This window comes from Pelobates fuscus, chromosome 1 (assembly GCF_036172605.1).
Source record: "Pelobates fuscus isolate aPelFus1 chromosome 1, aPelFus1.pri, whole genome shotgun sequence".
NCBI classification, from domain to species: domain Eukaryota; kingdom Metazoa; phylum Chordata; class Amphibia; order Anura; family Pelobatidae; genus Pelobates; species Pelobates fuscus.
Window position 1 is genome coordinate 428,991,412 of NC_086317.1, and position 20,799 is coordinate 429,012,210.

Below are 20,799 nucleotides of genomic sequence, written 5' to 3' on the forward strand. Positions count from 1 at the left end.
TTTTTTTTTTTTAGGATAACATGGCAATTTCCTGTGGGTCCAGAGCTCATCTGGAGCAAGAGTCTATAGCAAAGGTATTAATTACAAGTACATGCACTTTGGATACGTTTAAAGAAATGTTGGGGTGTTTTTTTTTATGTTTTTTTTTTTCTTTCTTTTTATTCTATTGTTAAGTATGTTTGTGGTAATTTAGTGTAATAGAGAGAGAGAGAGTCGAGTGAACTTAAAAAAAAAATTAACATTTGCTGAATTTAAATTCTGGGCATAGTGTGTGAGTTCCTTTATTTATTTTCCTCTCTTTAGTTGCTTCAATAATATTTAAAGGGAATCTCCAGTGCCAGGAAAATGATCCCACCCCCACCCACCAATCCCCAGGTACTGAAGGGGTGAAAACCCCTTCAGTCACTTACCAGAGGCAGCGGCGATGTCCCTCGCCGCTGTCTCCTCCTCTGCGACGCTCCTCCTCTCCATTGCGTCGGCCGGTGGGCGAGACTGATCCCGCCCACTGGCCGAGGAGACCTAATGCGCATGCGCGGCAATTCCGCGCATGCGCATTATCACTCCCCATAGGAAAGCATTGAAAAATAATTTCAATGCTTTCCTATGGGGATTTGAGCGACGCTGGAGGTACTCACACAGCGTGAGGACGTCCAGCGACGCTCTAGCACAGGTTTCCTGTGCTATAGAGCAGGAAGTGACCTCTAGTGGCTGTCTAGACAGCCACTAGAGGTGGAGTTAACCCTGCAAGGTAATTATTGCAGTTTATAAAAAAACTGCAATAATTACACTTGCAGGGTTAAGAGTAGTGGGAGTTGGCACCCAGACCACTCCAATGGGCAGAAGTGGTCTGGGTGCCTGGAGTGTCCCTTTAAAAAATTGTATTAGTTATTTTTATCAAAGCAGCACAACGTGATATTGTTTACCTAAGAAATGGTAATACTGCTGTAGAATTTACCAAGTTATAGTTGGCATCACGTCACACTGATCATAAGACATGCACTAGTCTGTCCACATGCATAGTGTGAACTACCGAGGATGTAAGAATTCTTTGATTCTTGTGTCATTTAAGAATATTTTCCTTAGATATTCCTTTAAGACAAGCATGTCAAACTCAAAGGCTAACTCAGGCCAAATATACAAGGCTTAGGTTTATGTGGGCCGCAAAAAAATAAATAAAAAATAATCACCCTGGACCAACACAAACTAAAATTACTTTTTAATTTTCATGCAAATGGTATGTAATCCTGGGTACATATATAGAATTCACTTAAAAGCTTCACCTCAAGTTACTTACTATCTCAGTAGTAATGTTACCGTCTGGAGTCTCCGCTCCTTCGGTCCCACTGCAAACTGCAGTCTCAGCCAGGTAGGTAGCGCACTGCCTGCTTGCTCCCTAGTCCCTCTGCAATCTCCAGGCAGCGTAAGGTGTGGCTGCACACTGTACTCCACTCGCTTCTGCTCCCCCCCCCTTAAATCTATGTCTATTCTACCCCCCTTAAATCTATGTCTATTCTACCCCCCTTAAATCTATGTCTATTCTACCCCCCTTAAATCTATGTCTATTCTACCCCCCTTAAATATGTCTATTCTACCCCCCCTTCAATCCCTGTTCCCCTCCCTTCCGTCCATGTCTCTGTTCCCCTCCCTTCCGTCCATGTCTCTGTTCCCCTCCCTTCCGTCCATGTCTCTGTTCCCCTCCCTTCCGTCCATGTCTCTGTTCCCCTCCCTTCCGTCCATGTCTCTGTTCCCCTCCCTTCCGTCTATGTCTCTGTTCCCCTCCCTTCCGTCCATGTCTCTGTTCCCCTCCCTTCCGTCCATGTCTCTGTTCCCCTCCCTTCCGTCCATGTCTCTGTTCCCCTCCCTTCCGTCCATGTCTCTGTTCCCCTCCCTTCCGCCCATGTCTCTGTTCCCCTCCCTTCCGCCCATGTCTCTGTTCCCCTCCCTTCCGCCCATGTCTCTCTCCCACCTTCCATCCATGCCTGTTTCCATCCAGGTCTCTCTCCCAATTCCATCCATGTCTCTCTCCCCACAACTCTACCTCCCCATGTCTCCATCCCCCCCTTCCATTCCAACCAAGTCCCTCTGCATCCATATCTTCCTCCCCCACCCTTCAATTCATAGCTCCCCTTCCATTCCAATCTCTCCCCCACCCAGGTCTCTCTTCCTAACTCTTCCATTCATACCTCCCTCCTCCTTCTCTGGTAGGCAGTTGTTTCCTTCACAGAGCCTGAGGTGTTTTGCTAGCGTCAGCTCTGCTCTGTTTTGCCCTATAGATAGATGCCCCCCTCCCTGCTGTTTCTCACCTCACATTGCATCAGAGGGGGGCTTCTCACTCTCTGGCAGCACGCGGCGTCAGGCTGTGCGCCTATAGTCACGGGACACGTGGCGCGCTTACACAGAGCGGGAGGGGGGGCACTCCCCTTCCCAGTGTACTGTGAGGGCGCAGGGAACGTAGACCGAGGCCAGTGGAAACAAATCACTTGTCAGTCTGACAAGTAATTTTTGCACCCCCCTGATAGGCTGGGCTGCAAATAAATGTATTGTGGGCCACGAGTTTGACATGCTTGAGTACAAAGATTCTACAACTGCCCCATGGTGCTGTGAATTTGGTTTCTGTACTCTGCTGCCACCTATAGGACTGATTTGTAAGTTTCCAGCAAGAAAGGAGCAATAAAATAACAATCATCACAAGTGTCCACCCTAATGGGATTAGTTGGAGATCTCTGGTTTACATGTTCTGCTACACACCCTAAATCACTGGTTGCTAAGCTTGCTATTGAACCTGTTCTGGAGTGGAACATTTAACCATTACATGGAACATGAGTCGCTACTGGAGTACAGTGCGGTAGAGAATAATGGACTTGGTTATACCCCATCAACATCATGTTAAGGGTAACTTTAGCATAATCAGTTTTAGGAATAGAGTACGTAATCGAATATATGTGCAAACCGTGCCATGTAACCAATTTTGCACGCTAATTTTTTTAGTTTAGTTCTAACGTCATTGAACACGAGCAGCAGGAGAGCAGGCAAAGGTGTTCTTTCATAAAGTCCCCTTTATGTCGACCCAGTAGACCTGTCCATCAGGTAACTTTCATTGAAGTAACTGGACAAGTTGGACTGTGCAGTAGGTGTATGTGGTACAGCTAAGTCACTGTTTTTTTTTTTTTTTGTGGTTCAAGATATTCCTAAAAATACATTTTTACAGATTAATTCTGTCACATGATATTAATAATAGTAGGAATAGGAAAATATTTAGGATTTTTGGTAAAATCACAATCTTGGCCACATAGATGCAACCCATAAGTGAGATATAATTTAACAATTTTTTTCCAAAAGAAGTCGTGCTATCTGAACATGGAAGACTAGTTAGTCCTCACTTATTAGTTTAGTCCTGGTTAGTGTTGTTTAATCTAAAGCTGAACAGTCGAATGTGTTGGTTTAAACCGTTGTAAGAGAACGAAATACTGGCCTTCGCATTGAGTTTGTTGATCTTGTATTACAGTTATTTTGCAAGTTTCTGCATAAAGTTTGAGAGAAACAGTGGTTTTGTCACATTAAGGAGTATGTCATTTGCAAAAATGCTGGTTTTGCGGGAGTCCTCGTTTAAACTATCATGTTGGTAGATGACATGCTCCAGACTTCATTCTATTCAGTCTTCTCTCTTCTTGTACCATATACAACTTTCTGTATAAATAATTGTACCATTCTTTTGTTACTCTGTTTTGTTTTACACCAATAAAGAGAGATTTGAAAATGCTATATTTTTTTGTTCTTAATCAAAATGTTTTTTTCAGCGCTCCATGTTTAGAACTTTTCTCATGCATGGTTTCCACTTCCTTGTGTGGTTCCTGTGTGTCCGTGGAGTGAGAGACACACAGTGTGGGTTTAAGCTTTTTACAAGAGAAGCCGCATTACGCACATTTTCTGCCCTGCATGTTGATCGCTGGTGAGTGTTTTTGGATGTGTCCTATCCCTTTACAGTTAATTTATTGCCTTCTCTTGATGAACTTGGGAGGATTCTGACACATTTATGTACTGTAATTGTGTTCCGTCATGCCTTAAAAAAGATTGAATGTGTCAGTGGTACATAGATTAAATCACAGCATCGCAAAAAATACAACATTGTTTATAATCCTTCAATCTTTGAGATTTGTGATGCATTATATTTGAGTTTGTGTATAATAAAATGTTAATGTTCTCAATATTCTTAAGTGATTAGCGACGTAGAAATCAATTAAGAGTTTTCCAGATTTCTATTTTGTTTGATAATGTAGTTTCGCAATATTCTATAAATGTAAATATTAAAATGCAGTGCAGGAGAGTAGATGAAGTAAGTAGTGATTAATTAAGAGAAAAGGGATTCGGCCTCCATGTGGAGTGTTATATAGCAAAGTCTCTAAAACATGTTAACCATAGACGTAGAGATAACATTCTTAGCTTTGTCAGTGAGCAAAACACAAAACTGCCTTACGTCTTGTTTTGTGTTATAGCACACTGTATATCTGTTGTATTGATAACACTGGAATTTAACCCCTTCTCCACATGACACCATTAGCTAAGTTTCACAATTTTAATGGACCAAATGATTCAACCATGTTAAAACTTCAGTTTTAAACAAGGAGTTTGTGTCATAACTACTGCAATGGACATAAGTAGTTATGGTGCTTTGAGTGTTTTTGAGGATATTTATGGGGTGATAAATCTGAAAAATATTTTTATAAAAATTATTAAAAAATTAATTTAATCATTTTTATTATATAAAAAAGTGATATATTGGCACTGTTTCCCTGATTATTGATTTAAAGCTGAGGATTAACCACTATTTTAATTCTCATAGATCCTGGAGTACTTTTATTAGAGGATTTATAATTCACACATTAATCACAAACTAATTATAAAAATATAATGTATTGTGACAATTATTAATAATAATATGAAACATGCAAGACAATAATCAGTGAATATTTAGGTGTAACATAATTATGCAAAATGGCAATGGTTTAAAACAGTTTACAGACAGGTAAATAGCAACATTTATATCGACATAGATGCAAATTTCAACGAGATTTATGACAAGACACTTTACTTTGAAACCAGCTTGCTAAACATTCCTTAACACAGCATCAGTTCGAAATTCCTTTACACAAAACTCTTCACATCATCACAGCATAGAGCAGGGGTCCTCAAACTACGGACTGCGGGCCGAGTCCGGCCCACCAGGGTCCTGAACCCGGCCCCAGCACTCAGGGCCACCCGATGGGTCCTGTATCTTCAGGGGCCCGGTCAGCGCTGCGGCCGTGCACTAGACAGGGCCGTCACTTCCTCCCAGCTCCCTCCGCGTGGGAGGGAAGAGAATCAGGCCGCGAGGAGGGAAGAGCCACGCTGACTCCCATCAGCCACAGCCATCCTCCTGCAAAAAAAGTAAGAAAATGTAGCTGTGTGTCTCTGTGTGTGTGTGTTTGTATGTATGTATGTCTGTCTCTGTGTATGTATTTCAGTATGTATGTGTTTGTGTGCTTGTATGTATTTATTTCAGTATGTATGTCTGTGTGTGTGTGTATGTATGTCAGTATGTATCTGTCTGTGTGTATGTGTTTGAGTATGTCAGTATGTCTGTGTTTATTTATGTCTGTGTGTGTGTATGTATGTATGTATTTTAGCATGTATGTGTGTGTGTCCGTGTGTTTGTATGTATTTCAGTATGTATGTATTTATGTCAGTATGTATCTGTCTGTATGTATGTCAGTATGTGTCTGTCTATCTGTATGTATGGCTGGGTGTATGTGTGTGTCTGTCTGTCAGTATGTATGTCTGTCAGTATATGTGTGTGTGTATGTATGTCAGTATGTGTTTGTATGCATGTGTATGTATGCATTTATTTCAGTATGTCAGTATGTATGTTTGTGTGTATGTATGTCAGCATGCATCTAGCTGTATGTATGTGTGTATGTATGTCAGTATGCATCTATCTATCTGTATGTATGTATGTGTTTGAATGTCTGTGTGTATGTATGTCAGTATGTGTTTGTATGCATGTATGTGTATGTATGTATTTATTTCAGTATGTATGTGTTTTGTGTTTCTGTGTGTATGTATGTCTGTGTGTGTGTGTGTGTGTGTGTCAGTATGTATCTGTGTGTATGAGTGTATGTATGTCAGAATGTGTTTGTGTGTGTGTATGTCAGTCTGTCTGTCTGTATGTATGCATGTCAGTATGTGTATGTATGTCTGTGTTTATGTATGTCTGTGTATGTTTGTATTTCAGTATGTATATATGTATTTTAGTGTGTGTGTCAGTGTGTTTGTATGTATGTATTTCAGTATGTATGTCTGTATGTGTCTGTATGTATGTCAGTATGTGTCTGTTTGTATGTCAGTGTGCGTATGTATGGCTGTGTGTATGTATGTCAGTATGTATGTGTTTGTATGTGTATGTCAGTATGTATGTGTGTGTGTGTATGTCAGTCCTTATGCGTGTCTGTAAGTATGTTAGTATGTGTATGTGTGTCTGTATATGTCTGTGTCTATTTCACTATATAGGAATTTGTTAAAAAATAAAATAAAAATTAAAACTATAGTCCGGCCCCCAGCAGTGTCTGAGGGACCATGAACTGGCCCCCTGTTTAAAAAGTTTGAGGACCCCTGGCATAGAGTAATAAAACTTCTAGCTGCCAGTGAGTTAACTTCTCAGTATTGGCTACAATTTTCATAGGCAAGATACCCTTTTATGTTGCAATTGACAATATACCGGTAATATTTCTCATACCAGATCATTTAACCATTCCTTCTCCATCCAATAACCAGAAGAATAATTCTAACCAAACTTTTAGCCTGGCGGAAATTTTAACTTTCCTATTTAACCCCTTAAGGACCAAACTTCTGAAATAAAAGGGAATCATGACATGTCACACATGTCATGTGTCCTTAAGGGGTTAAAGATTACTATCCTTAATTTAGAATAAGTCCATATATCTCTGAGTAAAAGTTTGGCATGCTAATAACAACATTTTTGGCAAATAATAAATATATTATTAATTTATCCTTTCTGCAGTTAAGGATCTGGAACAATATATTTCATAGCTAATTATGATTTCTAACAGTTGAAACCTGGCCAACCTTCACCCGAATATATATTCCTGCTTTTAGTAAAATGTCATTAATTTAAATTAATTTTAATAGTCAAGGTGCAAAAATAAGTTTTTTTTTTTCCCCAGTTAAATTGCCTTATCTTAGAATGTCTAATTCCCTTGTCAGTTCTGCGCAATTACCAGTTTACTAGTTTCAGATGTGTTTTGCCCAATATTACAATTTAATTATTTCTATTATCGACTATATTATCACAATGTATATTCCTCAGAAGGTAATTGTAACGGAGCTCCGTGTACTCCGACCGAGTACCCTTCGTTGATGGACGCTTCCTAGCTTGCGCCGAGGACCACAAGCACCGCACTGGACACCACAACCACCGCACACTCCACAACCGCCGTAGCTTAACTGGAGCCGCGCCGTCTTCCACCCTGGATCCTGGATCTTCCACCCTGGATCAGTTTCTGTCATCCAGGACCGTGTGGGGAAGACCTCTCCTCCAGGAGAGCGTATCCGGAACAAGCTCTTAAAAGAGCTAAGTGATTAAAGCTCAGGGGAATATGCAGAGCATAGCAATCCCCAGTGTGATACAGCAATTCCCTCCAATAACGAGACGAGGCTACCTTTTGAAGGGTCAAGAAGAACTGAGGTGCTGGCACACCCAGCCTGGTTCTTATTACAGTCAGGTACAAACAGAACACACCCAGGGGGAGGTATAAAACAACCAATAACATAATAGTACAGCCCACAGTTTCCCTCCCCTCTGCTTGGGAGATAATTTAGTTTCCTACTATATCTACTCAATTATCTCCAAGCTAAAACTTACACATTTTTATACATTTTTATAAGTTTATGATTTTACATAGTACATGAATAAAACTTACATTTTTATAATCAATCCATTCAGGGGAACAACATATTAAAAAATGGCACGAATCAGACCAGGGGTTCAAAAGTTATGGGAAAGTCCTTTGTGACTAAATGAAGCATAGCTTTCCGGCTCAGACCGGTTTTACAGAGCCCTCTCTCCTGGAGAAGTAATCCAATTACCTCCCAGGTCAGAGACAGACTCCATTGAGCACATGGTTGCAAAAAGACATAAAACACTTTAAAATACATAAAGTCCCCTTTTACACATAACACACAGACATTTCACATATCCCCAGATAGCTCGGATCTGAGCGCACAAAACTACCGAATAGCGCTTCAGATCCTATTCACACAGTTCAATTGCCATGGAGCCGAAGTCTTTAACTACACGAATGGGCTCCATGGGATAGCTATCTGCGTTAACACATTCCCCTAAAGTCTGGTCCATAGTCCAAAGGCAAGAGGCGGGCAATCAGCCCCCTCCAAGGACACGTGGCGAGGTCGGTTTCGCCACACCCATATGTAAGTTTTACAGGGCAATACAGTCCAGGGCCATAGTCGCAGGGGAGGAGGCAGGAAAGCAGGCCTCTCCAGGACAAAGTGGCGAAGGGCACTTCGTCACAGTAATATGTCCTATAGGATGAAAGCTAAATTCTGTGTTCTATGCTTCCCTTACCCATGCACATCTTATACTGTGACACGCACCTACGGAGGGTTTGTCTCCTTGTTCTCAAGTCATAGGTGGGAGTCTCCCCTTTATATCTGTGTGCATACAGTTCCATTTCCTCACTTATTTTGTATGTAGCTGTGTAGGATTGCCTTGTCCTGTTTGTACCCAGGGTATTTGCTGCCTCATTGGCTTGTTTAAAATGTTTCATTAGGGGGGTGAGGCCTGACACTAAAGATGGTCAGATGTGTTATCTCATAGCTCCTGCTTTCCAGACCTCATTTTGTGGTAAAATCACCTAAAATTGAAGCAGAACTTGTCTGGTGCAAGCTGCAGATCGACACTAACTCTGCCTGCACTGTTAAGTGCCCAAGCTGGTTCTGTTAGGCCGGCTCTCACCTTGTTTTGGCTCTGCGGTCCCTCCCTCCTGTACCGGTGGTGGATATCCCAGTCCCCACTTGAGCAATGACCTAACAATAGCCAGAAGATCCTGCTGAGACCTCGAGGCCAACTCCCTGCTAAGAGTGACCCAAAATGGCTGCCAACACAAGCTTTTGACCAACTATGGGCGCACCTCTGGAATATAATTTGCTGATAGGCAGAAAGTCCAGCAGTGAAGCATGAAGCCCGGACGCTATGCCATACCAGTAAGGCCCAGACGCCATGCCAGTGAGGCCCGGACGCCATGCCAGAAATACAGAAGAGGAGGAAGGTGCTTGGAAGGGCATATACCTACCGAAAGCCAGGTCCTGCGGCCAGTCACTACCCTCCCAGACCTCTGTCCAAACGGGGGTCTTACCCCTAAGCACGGCTCACAAACTCAGATGGCCGTCACTCAACAGGATATACATGCAGCTTGCCAGAGAATCCCAAGCCTACGTCCTGGTCTTTTCAGATGACAGGACCTGTGAGATTGATTTGCAAGAGTGTGCAAGAGTCAGGGGCTGGTGGGGAGCTGATTTCGAGTGATAAATGCTACACACTATATCTGGGCAGAACGCACAAAATTGATGGGCATAGGCTAAATCGCTAATGCTTCTGCACCATAGTGCCTACCTGTCTCTTTACCATTAGTCTTTAGATATATACGTGCCAGGTGTTTGAAGTTATGTCTTCATTTTTAATTTTTGTTGTATTGCTTTCTAAACTACGACTCCTAGTACGGCTACGCACTTGGGCCTTGAGTTCACTAGTTTTAATGCTATTGGTTCAGGTCTGAAGATCTCTCAACTCTAAGCAAGGTACATACCCAGTGGCTCATTAGTTAAGCTTAATGTCAGTTCCTCTAAGTCACCACTTAAATTCCTACACTCTCAACTGACATATTTACCTTTACTTGGATCAAATATTATTTAGTTCTTTATCACTACATCAGGAAAACTGTCTACATAATAAGTTTTAATAGCTCGGTGTGGCGGACCGCCTGGTACCCCCGACCTACATCCACCAAACACGCTTCCTAGTTATTGCCAGGACACCATAAGCACTTTCAGCCCCTTAGCCGCCGCAGCTTGGCTGGGGTCTCGCCGCCTCCTCCCAACCTGGAAACCTAATGCTGGGAAGTGATCTCTTTAATGCAGGCACAGTCACAGAATTTATACACACAGTAAATTCCTTCCCTGTGCCTGAGAGATAATTGAGTCACTAATGCCTCGTTTCCACTGAGCGGATCGGTTCGGGTCGGTACAGTTTGGAAGGTTTAGAATGGACCAGCCCATTCTGGTGAGCGATTCCACTGCAAGTCAGACCTTTCAGGGCCATGCAGGGTTTAGAAAAAATGCTCTTCCTGTCCACCAATAAATGGATTGTATAGTAGCTCCACCCTAACCGAACTGTTCCATTTCCTATGGCCCTACATCTGAAGCAGGACCCTGAATGGATCGGTACGGTTCGCTTGTATGGACTACTTTCATAATGGAAACACCCAAAATAGCGAACCGTACCGAACCGATCCGCTCAGTGGAAACGAGGCATTACTGTACAAACTCGATTATCTCCAGGTACAGAAAAACATGCAATTTTAAAACACCCGAAAAGTACACACAAAATCCATGGAAACCCCTCAAGAGTCACATCCCCAGATACCCTGATCTGAGTGACCATCATATCTAAATTTCACTCAAATCGGTTTAGTGGTTCGGATTTTCCATGGAAGTCAACTTTTGACCGACTGCACACGAGGCTCCTGCCCAAAATAGTTACGTAGAACCAGTGGTAGCGGTCAGCCTCTATCTTGAGTATAAAAACAAACATAGTCCATAGTTGTAATGGGGAACTTGTTCACCTAATCCATGAAAACGATTCCACCGAACAGTGCCCTTCCAGGATGTAAAGAAACTAACGCAGGCGATAATGGAAGTTTAATTGCCTAACGGTGAAGGAGAAACACTCCTGAACCCGCTGCAGACCGACACTGAAATTGCCTGTACGATATGCCGTCTGTGCAGTGACAATTTGACCGGAACAAACATTGAAGCACATCTGTGTCCTAGCGTCTAGCATGCCCGGCGACTGGGGAAATAGCCGATCTCCTGAACCGGTGAGCACACATGGCTGAAGCCTATCCGTGGCCCTGCTACCCTCACTCCCTCTCCTCTGGACCGGTGGGGGACATCCCGGTCCACACTGGAGTGCTGACCGTCTTAAGACCGCAGAGGCAAACAAACCCGCAAAGATAAAAATGGGCCACATGCGAACCAAGATCGCCGACGGAACTAAACCACTCCCATCTAGGGCCCTGAGAGAGACACGTGTGGCTCTGGCTATGGCAAAAAGAGCGCCTCAACTCTGGCACACAAAGGGCCTCCGAGCAAAGATGCCTGCAACACAAGCACGGCTCTGCCCAGTACACCAACAAACAGCGGAATCACCGAGCCTGACATGAGAGACTATTGCCAGGTGCTGCTTTGGAAAATGCAGAGAGAGCGGAGAAGGGACGGCACTTTCCAAAAGTCTGGTTCCATCAACGCTCACTACAATCTTAGACCTCAATCTACAAAAGGTAATTCCCGTGGGCGCTTCTCACACGCTCAGAAAACTAAGCACCACACCGAGGAACATGATGACCACTCACGAGCTTCAAGCCAGGAAGCCACGACCGACAGGATCAGTGAGACAGTCGCTCTGGACTGTGGAAATGTCTGGGGCTGGCGGGGAGCTGGACTGTGGGACATAACTGGCACTTCACTCCGGGGCAAACATGGGGGTCAGATGGACATTGGCTTAGCACCCATACTCTCTACTTCACCTCACAACTTGTAGTTGCTTAGCCTGGGTCAAACCACCCGTAGATATGCTTAATCTAACACCCTGCACTTGATGCATAACATGGCCTCTCGGTCACTTCACAAAGCCCTCACTAGCCACCCAGTGGCACTATTTTCGTAGCCTAACCTTATCTTCATCTCGTTTTATTACAAAACCTTGAGTAATTGCATAATTCTGTATCTGGCTTTGCAACGTAACTACTGTCTCATACTCTTAATCTTCATTATAAAAAATGTCAATGTTGGGGCAGAGCCTGACTGGACGGATCAGACATGTATCATCTGAGCTCCTGCTTCTGTGACCTAAAATCCTGGGCTAACTGCGGGCCACACGCTAAATCTGTCCCTACAAGGTACTCACCTGCTAAGCTGAAGCTGGGGATCTCGGGGATACCTGACACAAACCGATTTAAAGCTGTATTACCCGGACTAGGGGACTGAGGCCTGCTTGAGCTGGGGTGAGAGGGCCGCTCCTCCAGTTCTCCGACCGGCGCCTGGCTGTGTTCTTCCCCCTCTGGACCGGTGGGGGTTATCCTGGTCCCCACGGGCAAACACCACTACCATCTGCAACTTTTAAGCACCCATATCGATGCAAGCCCTGGACGGGACAGTACACCCCAAGATGGCGGACACGCTGACACCTCATGTGCAGGAAAGCGACACGACCACACAGGGCTCATCTGAGCAGGTACAACGACGCCTGACCAAAATCTTTGAAACCTTCTGGGCCAAGCTCTCAACTCACCTACGGACGCCAACAGCTCCGGTGAGGGGGAGGAACGGAGGGGGAGAGGTGGGAAAAGAGCGGGCCCCCCAGTGTGCTCCTTCCACAACAGCGGCACACTCACCCTCACGTGGTCTATCTGGGCCGAAAACCAACAGGGATGAAATCCAACCGCATCGAACACTGACGCAGAGGGTCCATCGCCGCAGGCAGCAATCCATTAAGACCCACTGTTGTCCCCCTACAGAAACAAAATCGGTCTTCAGTGTGAGCTCCCCAGCTTGTGGACTTTGGAAGCAGGCCTTCATGACGGCCTTGGACTCTGGGGCGACCCGGTTAAACTTCTGTCTCATACTGCCGCTCAAACCACTTCACCTACATCCGAGCAGAGGCATCGGCTGACTCACGACAGCTCACCCCAAACCACCAGATAGTCGAGAATTGGTCTCACTTAATTGACTGCTGCACTGTTTACCTTTTGCTTATGCTGTTCACCATTTTATTTAATCTGCTTACTGTTGCTGCAACTATGAGGTATCACAGCTAACCTCTAATGCTAAGATATCAGGAGAGGATGTTAAGCATCAGTAGATCTATAATTGCGCAGCTTGATTTGAGGCACACGCAATATGATGGTTAAAATATCACTACCTAGCTAAGGATATTACACATTGCAAATGCTTAAATTTTATCACCTAAACAAATTTCCAGGGGCCATGACAGGACACCAAACACATCAGTTGCATAGGCATCTACCCTCATAACCATCCTGGGGAAGCAGAGACCAAGTATGGCACACGGTTATGATCCACAGTGGTGTGGGCCCAGTGGTCTTCTACCTATTACCCTAAGCATGTACCGAAACGTATATACAGCGCCAGTATTCCCTCCAACGACTAACCTACGGTACTCCTACTGGCTTCTATTTAGTTCGTACTATCAGGCACCCATTTATGTCAGTTACCCCGCTACTTTTAAGCGTAGGATGTCTAATCTAGCGTATTTGTTATCAAACTTTACCACTACAAAAACAAAAATGTGCTGTTTTATCACCTGCCCTTCACTGTTGAACAATGTATGTTAATTATCTTGCTACCGCTGTTGGGGCAGTGCAAGCGTGTCTGTAACTCTGAAGCACAACAAAAATAAAGAATAAAAAAAAGTCAATGTTTCTTCAATAACACACAGCTGTTATACCTTGTTTGCTGATTAGTTTGCACCAGCTGTCGTGGCAGTGCAAACCTGTCTGTATCTCCAATGCACAAATAAAATAAAGAATTTTTTAAAAATGTGTAATGTATTTACGTGCCATGTCTATGTACCACCATGTATGATAATGAAAGACTGTCGATGCTGTCGTGGCATCAAAAGCTTGTCTGCAACTACCTGCACTACCAAAAAAAAAGAATTATAAAATGTTTAATTTGTTGTTGATTTGATCATTCAAAAACATATTATTTTTAGCGGCATTCAAAATGCCTTAAATACTTCTTTCTTTAATCCTGTCTTTCCCAAAACCGTAGTCATGCGTTGTGTGTACATTTTTAGTCCCATTTTTGGACCCTAATAGCATGCACTTACTAATGGCAAATAGTGGTCACTATATTATATTAAGACATGTTTAAAAAAAAAATGGAGAGTATTTTTCATTAAAACTGTGGGAACCAGCCACACAATACAAATTGCAAGTGTGCATTGACATTCTAAATTATTTTTTGTGCTTTAATCATTAACATTATTGTAGTGTTGCCTAAATGGCTTTTTAATTTTTAAATACGAGTGTCATTTAAAGTAACCCAGAATATTAAATTAATCAATGCAATAATATAATATCCAAGTGTTTTAACAGGAAGGATACTTTATATTTCTTAAGATTTTATATACATTTTATATTAGGAAAGAATATAACTTCCCCCAGAGAGGGATCATTTTATTTTTATCGTTACCAGCAGATTGTTAACATTGTCCCTTTCCTAGGATTAGTATGTGTGGGCATTTTCTAAATATTATCTTTGTTTCTGTCTCCACCAGTTCGTTTTGGGTATTTTAACTAAACATGCCTGTCTGGGTGATCTGTGTGCTTCATTCATATTCCATTACAAACCTTTTCCTCGGCGTATAAAAAAAATTTGAATTAAAATATTGTAGCTCGAAGCATTTGAGCTTTTAAAGAAATGAAAATAAAGCATTTAATAAGCATAGTTTGCGTATTTCACTTGTTTAATCTATTACACTCTGTATTTATAATGTTTTTACAGGTTTTATACAAAGCATTCTAATTGTATATCTAATAAAGAACTATGGGAAGGGTTGGAGCAATCCGAATGCTTGACCAGATGCTCACTGGCTGAGAGTGCTATGAGTTTTACCCTAATAAAAGAAAACCAAGAATAATACCTACTTCAGTAGGCTAAATATATGTTTGTGTTGTGTGATCGTGTTGGATTTAATCACTTAGAATGATTTTTTATTTTGTTTTTATTACAAGGGAATGTTCTAAAACCTGGGGTGGGCTGGTGTAAAAAGTGGTCCGGGCACTCCATCAATTCAAGCAGCTTTATTGGACATGAACAGACATTGCAGCGTTTCGGCCCACAACAACTTGACAAAGGCCATGTTGTGGGCCGAAACGTTGCAATGTCTGTTTTAATGTCCAATAAAGCTGCTTTAATTGATGGAGTGCCCGGACAACCTTTTTCTTCTGACTACATGACATTAAAGGGACACTATAGTCACCAGAACAACTACAGCTTATTGAATTTGTTCTGGTGAGTAGAATCATTACCTTCAGGCTTTTTGCTGTAAACACTGTCTTTTCAGAGAAAATGCAGTGTTTACATAACAGCCTAGTGATAACTTCACTGGCCACTCCTCACATGGCTGTTGGAGATCCTTCCTGGGTCATTGCTGCCTAAAATGCATCCAAACATTCAGTATCTCCTCCCTCTGCACACAGACACTGAACTTTCCTTATAGAGATTAATTTATTCAATTAATCTCTATGAGGAGATGCTGATTGGCCAAGGCTGTGTTTGAATTGTGCTGGCTCTGCCACTTTGTCAGTCTCAGCCAATCCTATGGGCATTGTGATTGGATCAGGCCACCACTTCTGATGATGTCAGAGGAAGATCACACGCAGAGGCAGCAGCTTCAGACTTGAATACATGTAAAAATTATTATTATTATTTTTTTTGTCAATCTTTGTTTTATTGTGCAAATCATGAACAAAACAAGCTTGCTGCGCCACGACAGCGGTACAAGCCCAATTTTAACATACATGAGATAAGTGTCATGACATACAGATTTCTTGCACTTTTTTTGTGAGTATAAGTGAATACTTGGACGTCGAGTACGTCTACTGTAAATAAGCAAAAACTAGTTAACTATCTTGCGAGAGGGTTTGCTTTATGTTATCAATCGCAAAACTAAAAACATTAAAAACTTAGGAATAAGCTAGTAACACCCCTGGCATTAAGTTGTCGCGTTGACATATGGCAGTAAAACAGTGTGAGAATATCATTCGCAGGGCACATAGCTATGGCACATGATGAGTGTAGCTGGTTTGGCTGTGGGGGGCAATAGCTGCCAGCATATTATAGGTTACATAGAGTTAGGTTCTGAAGCATAATGATTCGCCGTGCATGGATGTTCATGAGAGTTATCCTATGTTGGTATGAGCTGTGTTGCGTTGTGTGGAAGCTCGGGGGAGCCATAGATAGATGGCGTGAGAGTGCTTTTGATTGTCGGTAATAGTGTGGGTGCTCCTGTAATTTGTATAAAAATGTCAACAGTAATACTTTTTGTCTGGTTTAAGAGTACAGTGAGTGTAGGAAGCATTGCTGCTAAGATATGATGGTCGGCCTAGTGTGGTGGGTGATCTGTGATAGGCATAAGGGTCACAGCCTAGTGCTGCATAAGACCAGACCTGCAACGTTAGACCTTTATCTGCCGATGCCACCAGAATACATGTAAAATTTGACTATATTTATTGAGGCCAAGGGGGCTAGATAGTGATTCTAACACTATAGGGTCAGGAATACAAGTTTGTGTTCCTGACCCTATAGTGCGCCTTTAAGGAATTGCCAGCCCTTGTTCAAGAGCACCCCATTACTGTTTTTTGGTTTTTTTTTAAGAGTGTGGCTTCCTTTTCTAGTGTGAACTACATTAAAACTTAGGGAGGGCTGGGAAAATTAGTCATCAGACCGTCCCACTCTTTTCTTATGGTGTGATGGGATAGAAAGTCACTTTATTGTCAATAGGTGTTCCAGGTTACCTCCATTTAGTTTTCTATGTGTTTGTTTTTTTATTGTTATTTATTAACAGTTGTTAAATTGTTGTACAGCCAGTATGCCAACTCATTAGTTTAATTAGGGACATTGGACATAATGGGTCAGGTCTGTTCCAATTCAGATCTCTTTCAGGTTAAAACCATGCAGCATTATGCAATGTCTTTGTTCTTAATAATGTTTGTGTGTATATATAAAATAAATCGCATTTGTGACTTGAATATATTCTCTCTTTGAATTGTGCCTTAGTCCAAAAAAAGAGTTGGTAATGTAATCTTCTGTAGAGTACATGTAATCATTACTAAATATAAGTGTCCAGAACACAATTAAATTGATGCAATACATTAAATCTTTGCAATTTCTTTCCCAAGACAGAGACTTGTGACGTAATACTGGAAGCTGCCACACACACATTTTATACACTTAGCTCAACATTTAGATCACTATGTATTCATAGTATTACGACAAATATTGTCAAGAATTCCAACGGGAGAAATTTAAACATTTCAACACCTTTAAAGGTGCACAGCAAGCACCGAAAAGCTAACTGTACTGGCTACATTGCTTATGTTCCTTAGACGTTCACTGTGGCACATGATATCTGTTTTGATACACCAAAATGTGCCAGGCTTTTATTGGCATAGTATGTTACACATTCTCAGTGAGTCCAGTTTTGAAGTGTTGCAAATTATATATATATATATATATATATATATATATATATATATATATATATATATATATATATATATATGTGTGTGTGTATATATATATATCTCATGTATGTATATGCTGTGTTTTCCAAGCATCTAGGAAACCTACAGAGAAAAGTTAATGTATTTGTTGGTACATTTCTTGTGCCAAGTGTTCCACTGCCAAGCTTCTTGACATAAAAAAAACAAAGAATGGCTGCCAAAAATGGAAGCATGTGCCATGCATTTTATAATTCAGCTTGAGTTGTTTGGTGCAGACAGCTGAATGCACAGCCAATTAAAACCACATTCATCTGCCATCTTGCAGGGGCATGCACTTTCTTGTGTATAAAGTTACTTACGGTATAACCTTTGCAGGATCTGACACAGAATTTGACACAGTTGTCCACATGTGAGATTTGAGTATGAATATGAATGCCAATTTATAAAAAAAAAAAAAAAAAACTGACAATTACAATCAAACCGTAATGTGGTTTTTGTTAGGGGGGTATTGTGTTTTGTTTTTCTAACTATGGTATATTCTTTTTTTTTTTATTTTTTTATTTTTTTTTATCTGATCTTATTTTATTAGTGTGTTTTTTTTTTGTTTTTTTTTTTTACTACCCGTTGTTCATAGACACCATCCACATTGTTAAAGGCTAATTTACAAGGTATCTAAAACCGTTGGAATAGAAGCAATGAGAGAAAAGGGAGTGAAGGGTGTTTAAACGGATATAATCCTCTTTCCCTATTAAATTAATTATTCATGAAGCTGACTCAATCAGCTCTCTTTGTGTATTGCTGCAGTGTTTGTTTGCTGCTATTATTGACCAAAGGGGGTTATAGAATATTGTTTCTGTTTCTTTTCCTGAGTTATGATTCCGTACAAATACATACTTAAGTAACTCTTTTTACCCGTGTAACTGACCTAGTTCATTGCGTTGAGTCGGATCGTATAATCTGGAGAATCTTACAATCTGGTTTAACTGCACTGTGCATAGCACTTTGTCATTCAATGGGTTAATGCACTCTGGTTTCATGCCAGCCTTTGTAGCCTTCATGAACTGTAGATAGATTATTTTACATTTTATCTTTCTCTTCATGTAGGGCATTTGATGTGGAACTTCTATATATCGCTCAGTGCCTAAAGATCCCAGTAGCCGAGGTTGCAGTTAACTGGACAGAAATTGAAGGTGAGTTTGAGTTCACAAATCTGAATTTACAGACCAGATCAAGATGTTATGTATTGTTAGAGTGGGGGAAACCTAGCAAAGTATATTTCTTCTAACTTGCACTAACCATGCGGGGGTCCCGATATGATGTACTTGTGCATAAACAACCAAGTCAAGTGACAAAAAGATATCTATGACCTGCTTTTGGTCTTGTGAGCAAATACTCCTGCTTCTCATGCCTTTTTACCACTCTAACTGGGCTAAGAGGATATTTGGACTGTATCGTTTAATAACAAATGCTAAATTGATTATATCTTGAAATCTCAAACCATAAAAAATTATATATATATTGGGGTTTAATTTAAAGGGGCATTTAATGGTTATGGTCCACAGGGGCCGTGTGTGTGTGTATATATATATATATATATATAAAATATAGTAGCCGTATTAGTCCAGTGATGTAGATGTAAAAAACAGATAATATTTGTATCTTGTAATACCTTTTTTATTGGACAAAGAAGTTTTTTAAAGACAAGCTTTCGGGAGAACCTCCCTTTCTCAAGTCTGAAGCATTTCTGAGCAAGACGACACATAGCATTCAAAGTTGAGTTGTGATACAGGGGTTAAAGCGACATGAGTGCAGATAAGACACAGGATTGTTAGAAAATAGACACCATTTTTGCAGAGGGTCATAAATATCTTTCTGAAGAGCAGAGTAAGGGGGGAGAGGGAGAAGAAAAACAAACAAGCAGACAGTGCAGAAGATGGTACACTTTATACATACACACACATAAATATGTATATGTACATGTGTTCATGCGTTCGCATATACATATTTATGTGTGTGTATGTATAAAGTGTACCATCTTCTGCACTGTCTGCTTGTTTGTTTTACTTCTCCCTCTCCCCCCTCACTCAGCTCTTCAGAAAGATATTGATGACCCTCTGCAAAAATGGTGTCTATTTTCTATCAGCCCTGTGTCTTATCTGCACTCATGTCGCTTTAACCCCTGTATCACAACTCAACTTTGAATTCTATGTGTCGTCTTGCTCAGAAATGCTTCAGACTTGAAAGGGAGGTTCTCCCGAAAGCTTGTTATTAAAAAATTCTGTTAGTCCTATAAAATAGGTATTACAAGATACACATTTTATCTTTTTTTTTTTTTTACATATATATATGTAAAAAAAACGTTGATTTGTAAAAAAAAAAAAAAATTTGCAGTGAAAACATGTTAGACTAGATTTCATAGAACACCCTTTCTTCAGCTGCCCTGACAATACAAAAGTATAATGTGTTTAGCCTTGCAAAATAGCGGAAATTCTCCAACTCTCCTATCCAGTCCTGCTCCGCTACATTTGGATTGTGAAATTTCAAACTTTAGTCCAAAGTGGCCGAGGAGTAAAAAAAAAAAAAAAAAATAGCCAAACATATATAAATTACAAATCATATTTCCAATTATAGCGAGAAGAGAATGGGAAGGTGCATAGTTCTAGCCTATGTCAATACTTGTATGAGTCTGATGTTTAACCCCATAATAATCTATTTATCGAATTTGCTTACAGGATCAAAACTGGTGCCTTTCTGGAGCTGGTTGCAAATGGGAAGAGATCTACTTTTTATACGGTTACGGTATCTATCTAGGGCTTGGACGATAGATACAACTGGAAAACTGAATTAGGTTACTGACTCATGTTTTATTGATGTGTCTATATATAACAGAACAAGATGTGTAAGGTGGCCTGGTGAGGCAGTAAAGGGTTAATGTGTTTTCTCTTTTAAGGTGTTGGTATGTAAATTACATTATTAAAGATAATTCTTATCTTTGTACTTCTGTAAGTTATTTCATGAGTGGTCTCTACAGAATGTGGTGCACATTTTATGTAATGTAAATACATTGCTTTGGACTTCATGAAACGTTATGAAGAGTCTGCGATTGTAAGCTGCACATAGCTGTTCACCTCTAATGGCTGCGTGCATACATCCATTGGTGGCAAGTCTTTCCAGTTTCAAACTAATACTTGCACAGGATAAC

General features: G+C 41.1%; 1 protein-coding gene across 1 annotated transcript in view; it reads left to right on the plus strand.

The window, feature by feature from the left end:
• The window catches only part of ALG5 (ALG5 dolichyl-phosphate beta-glucosyltransferase), a 40,733-nt gene extending 20,139 nt beyond the window's left edge, over positions 1-20,594 (plus strand). Inside the window, exons 7-10 of the mRNA XM_063444865.1 lie at positions 15-74; positions 3,798-3,949; positions 18,702-18,787; positions 20,330-20,594. Of these exons, the coding sequence (XP_063300935.1) occupies positions 15-74; positions 3,798-3,949; positions 18,702-18,787; positions 20,330-20,445 (414 nt within the window). The 3' untranslated portion in view covers positions 20,446-20,594. The remainder of the gene's footprint in view (positions 1-14; positions 75-3,797; positions 3,950-18,701; positions 18,788-20,329) is intronic.
• The last annotated feature ends 205 nt before the right edge of the window (positions 20,595-20,799 follow it).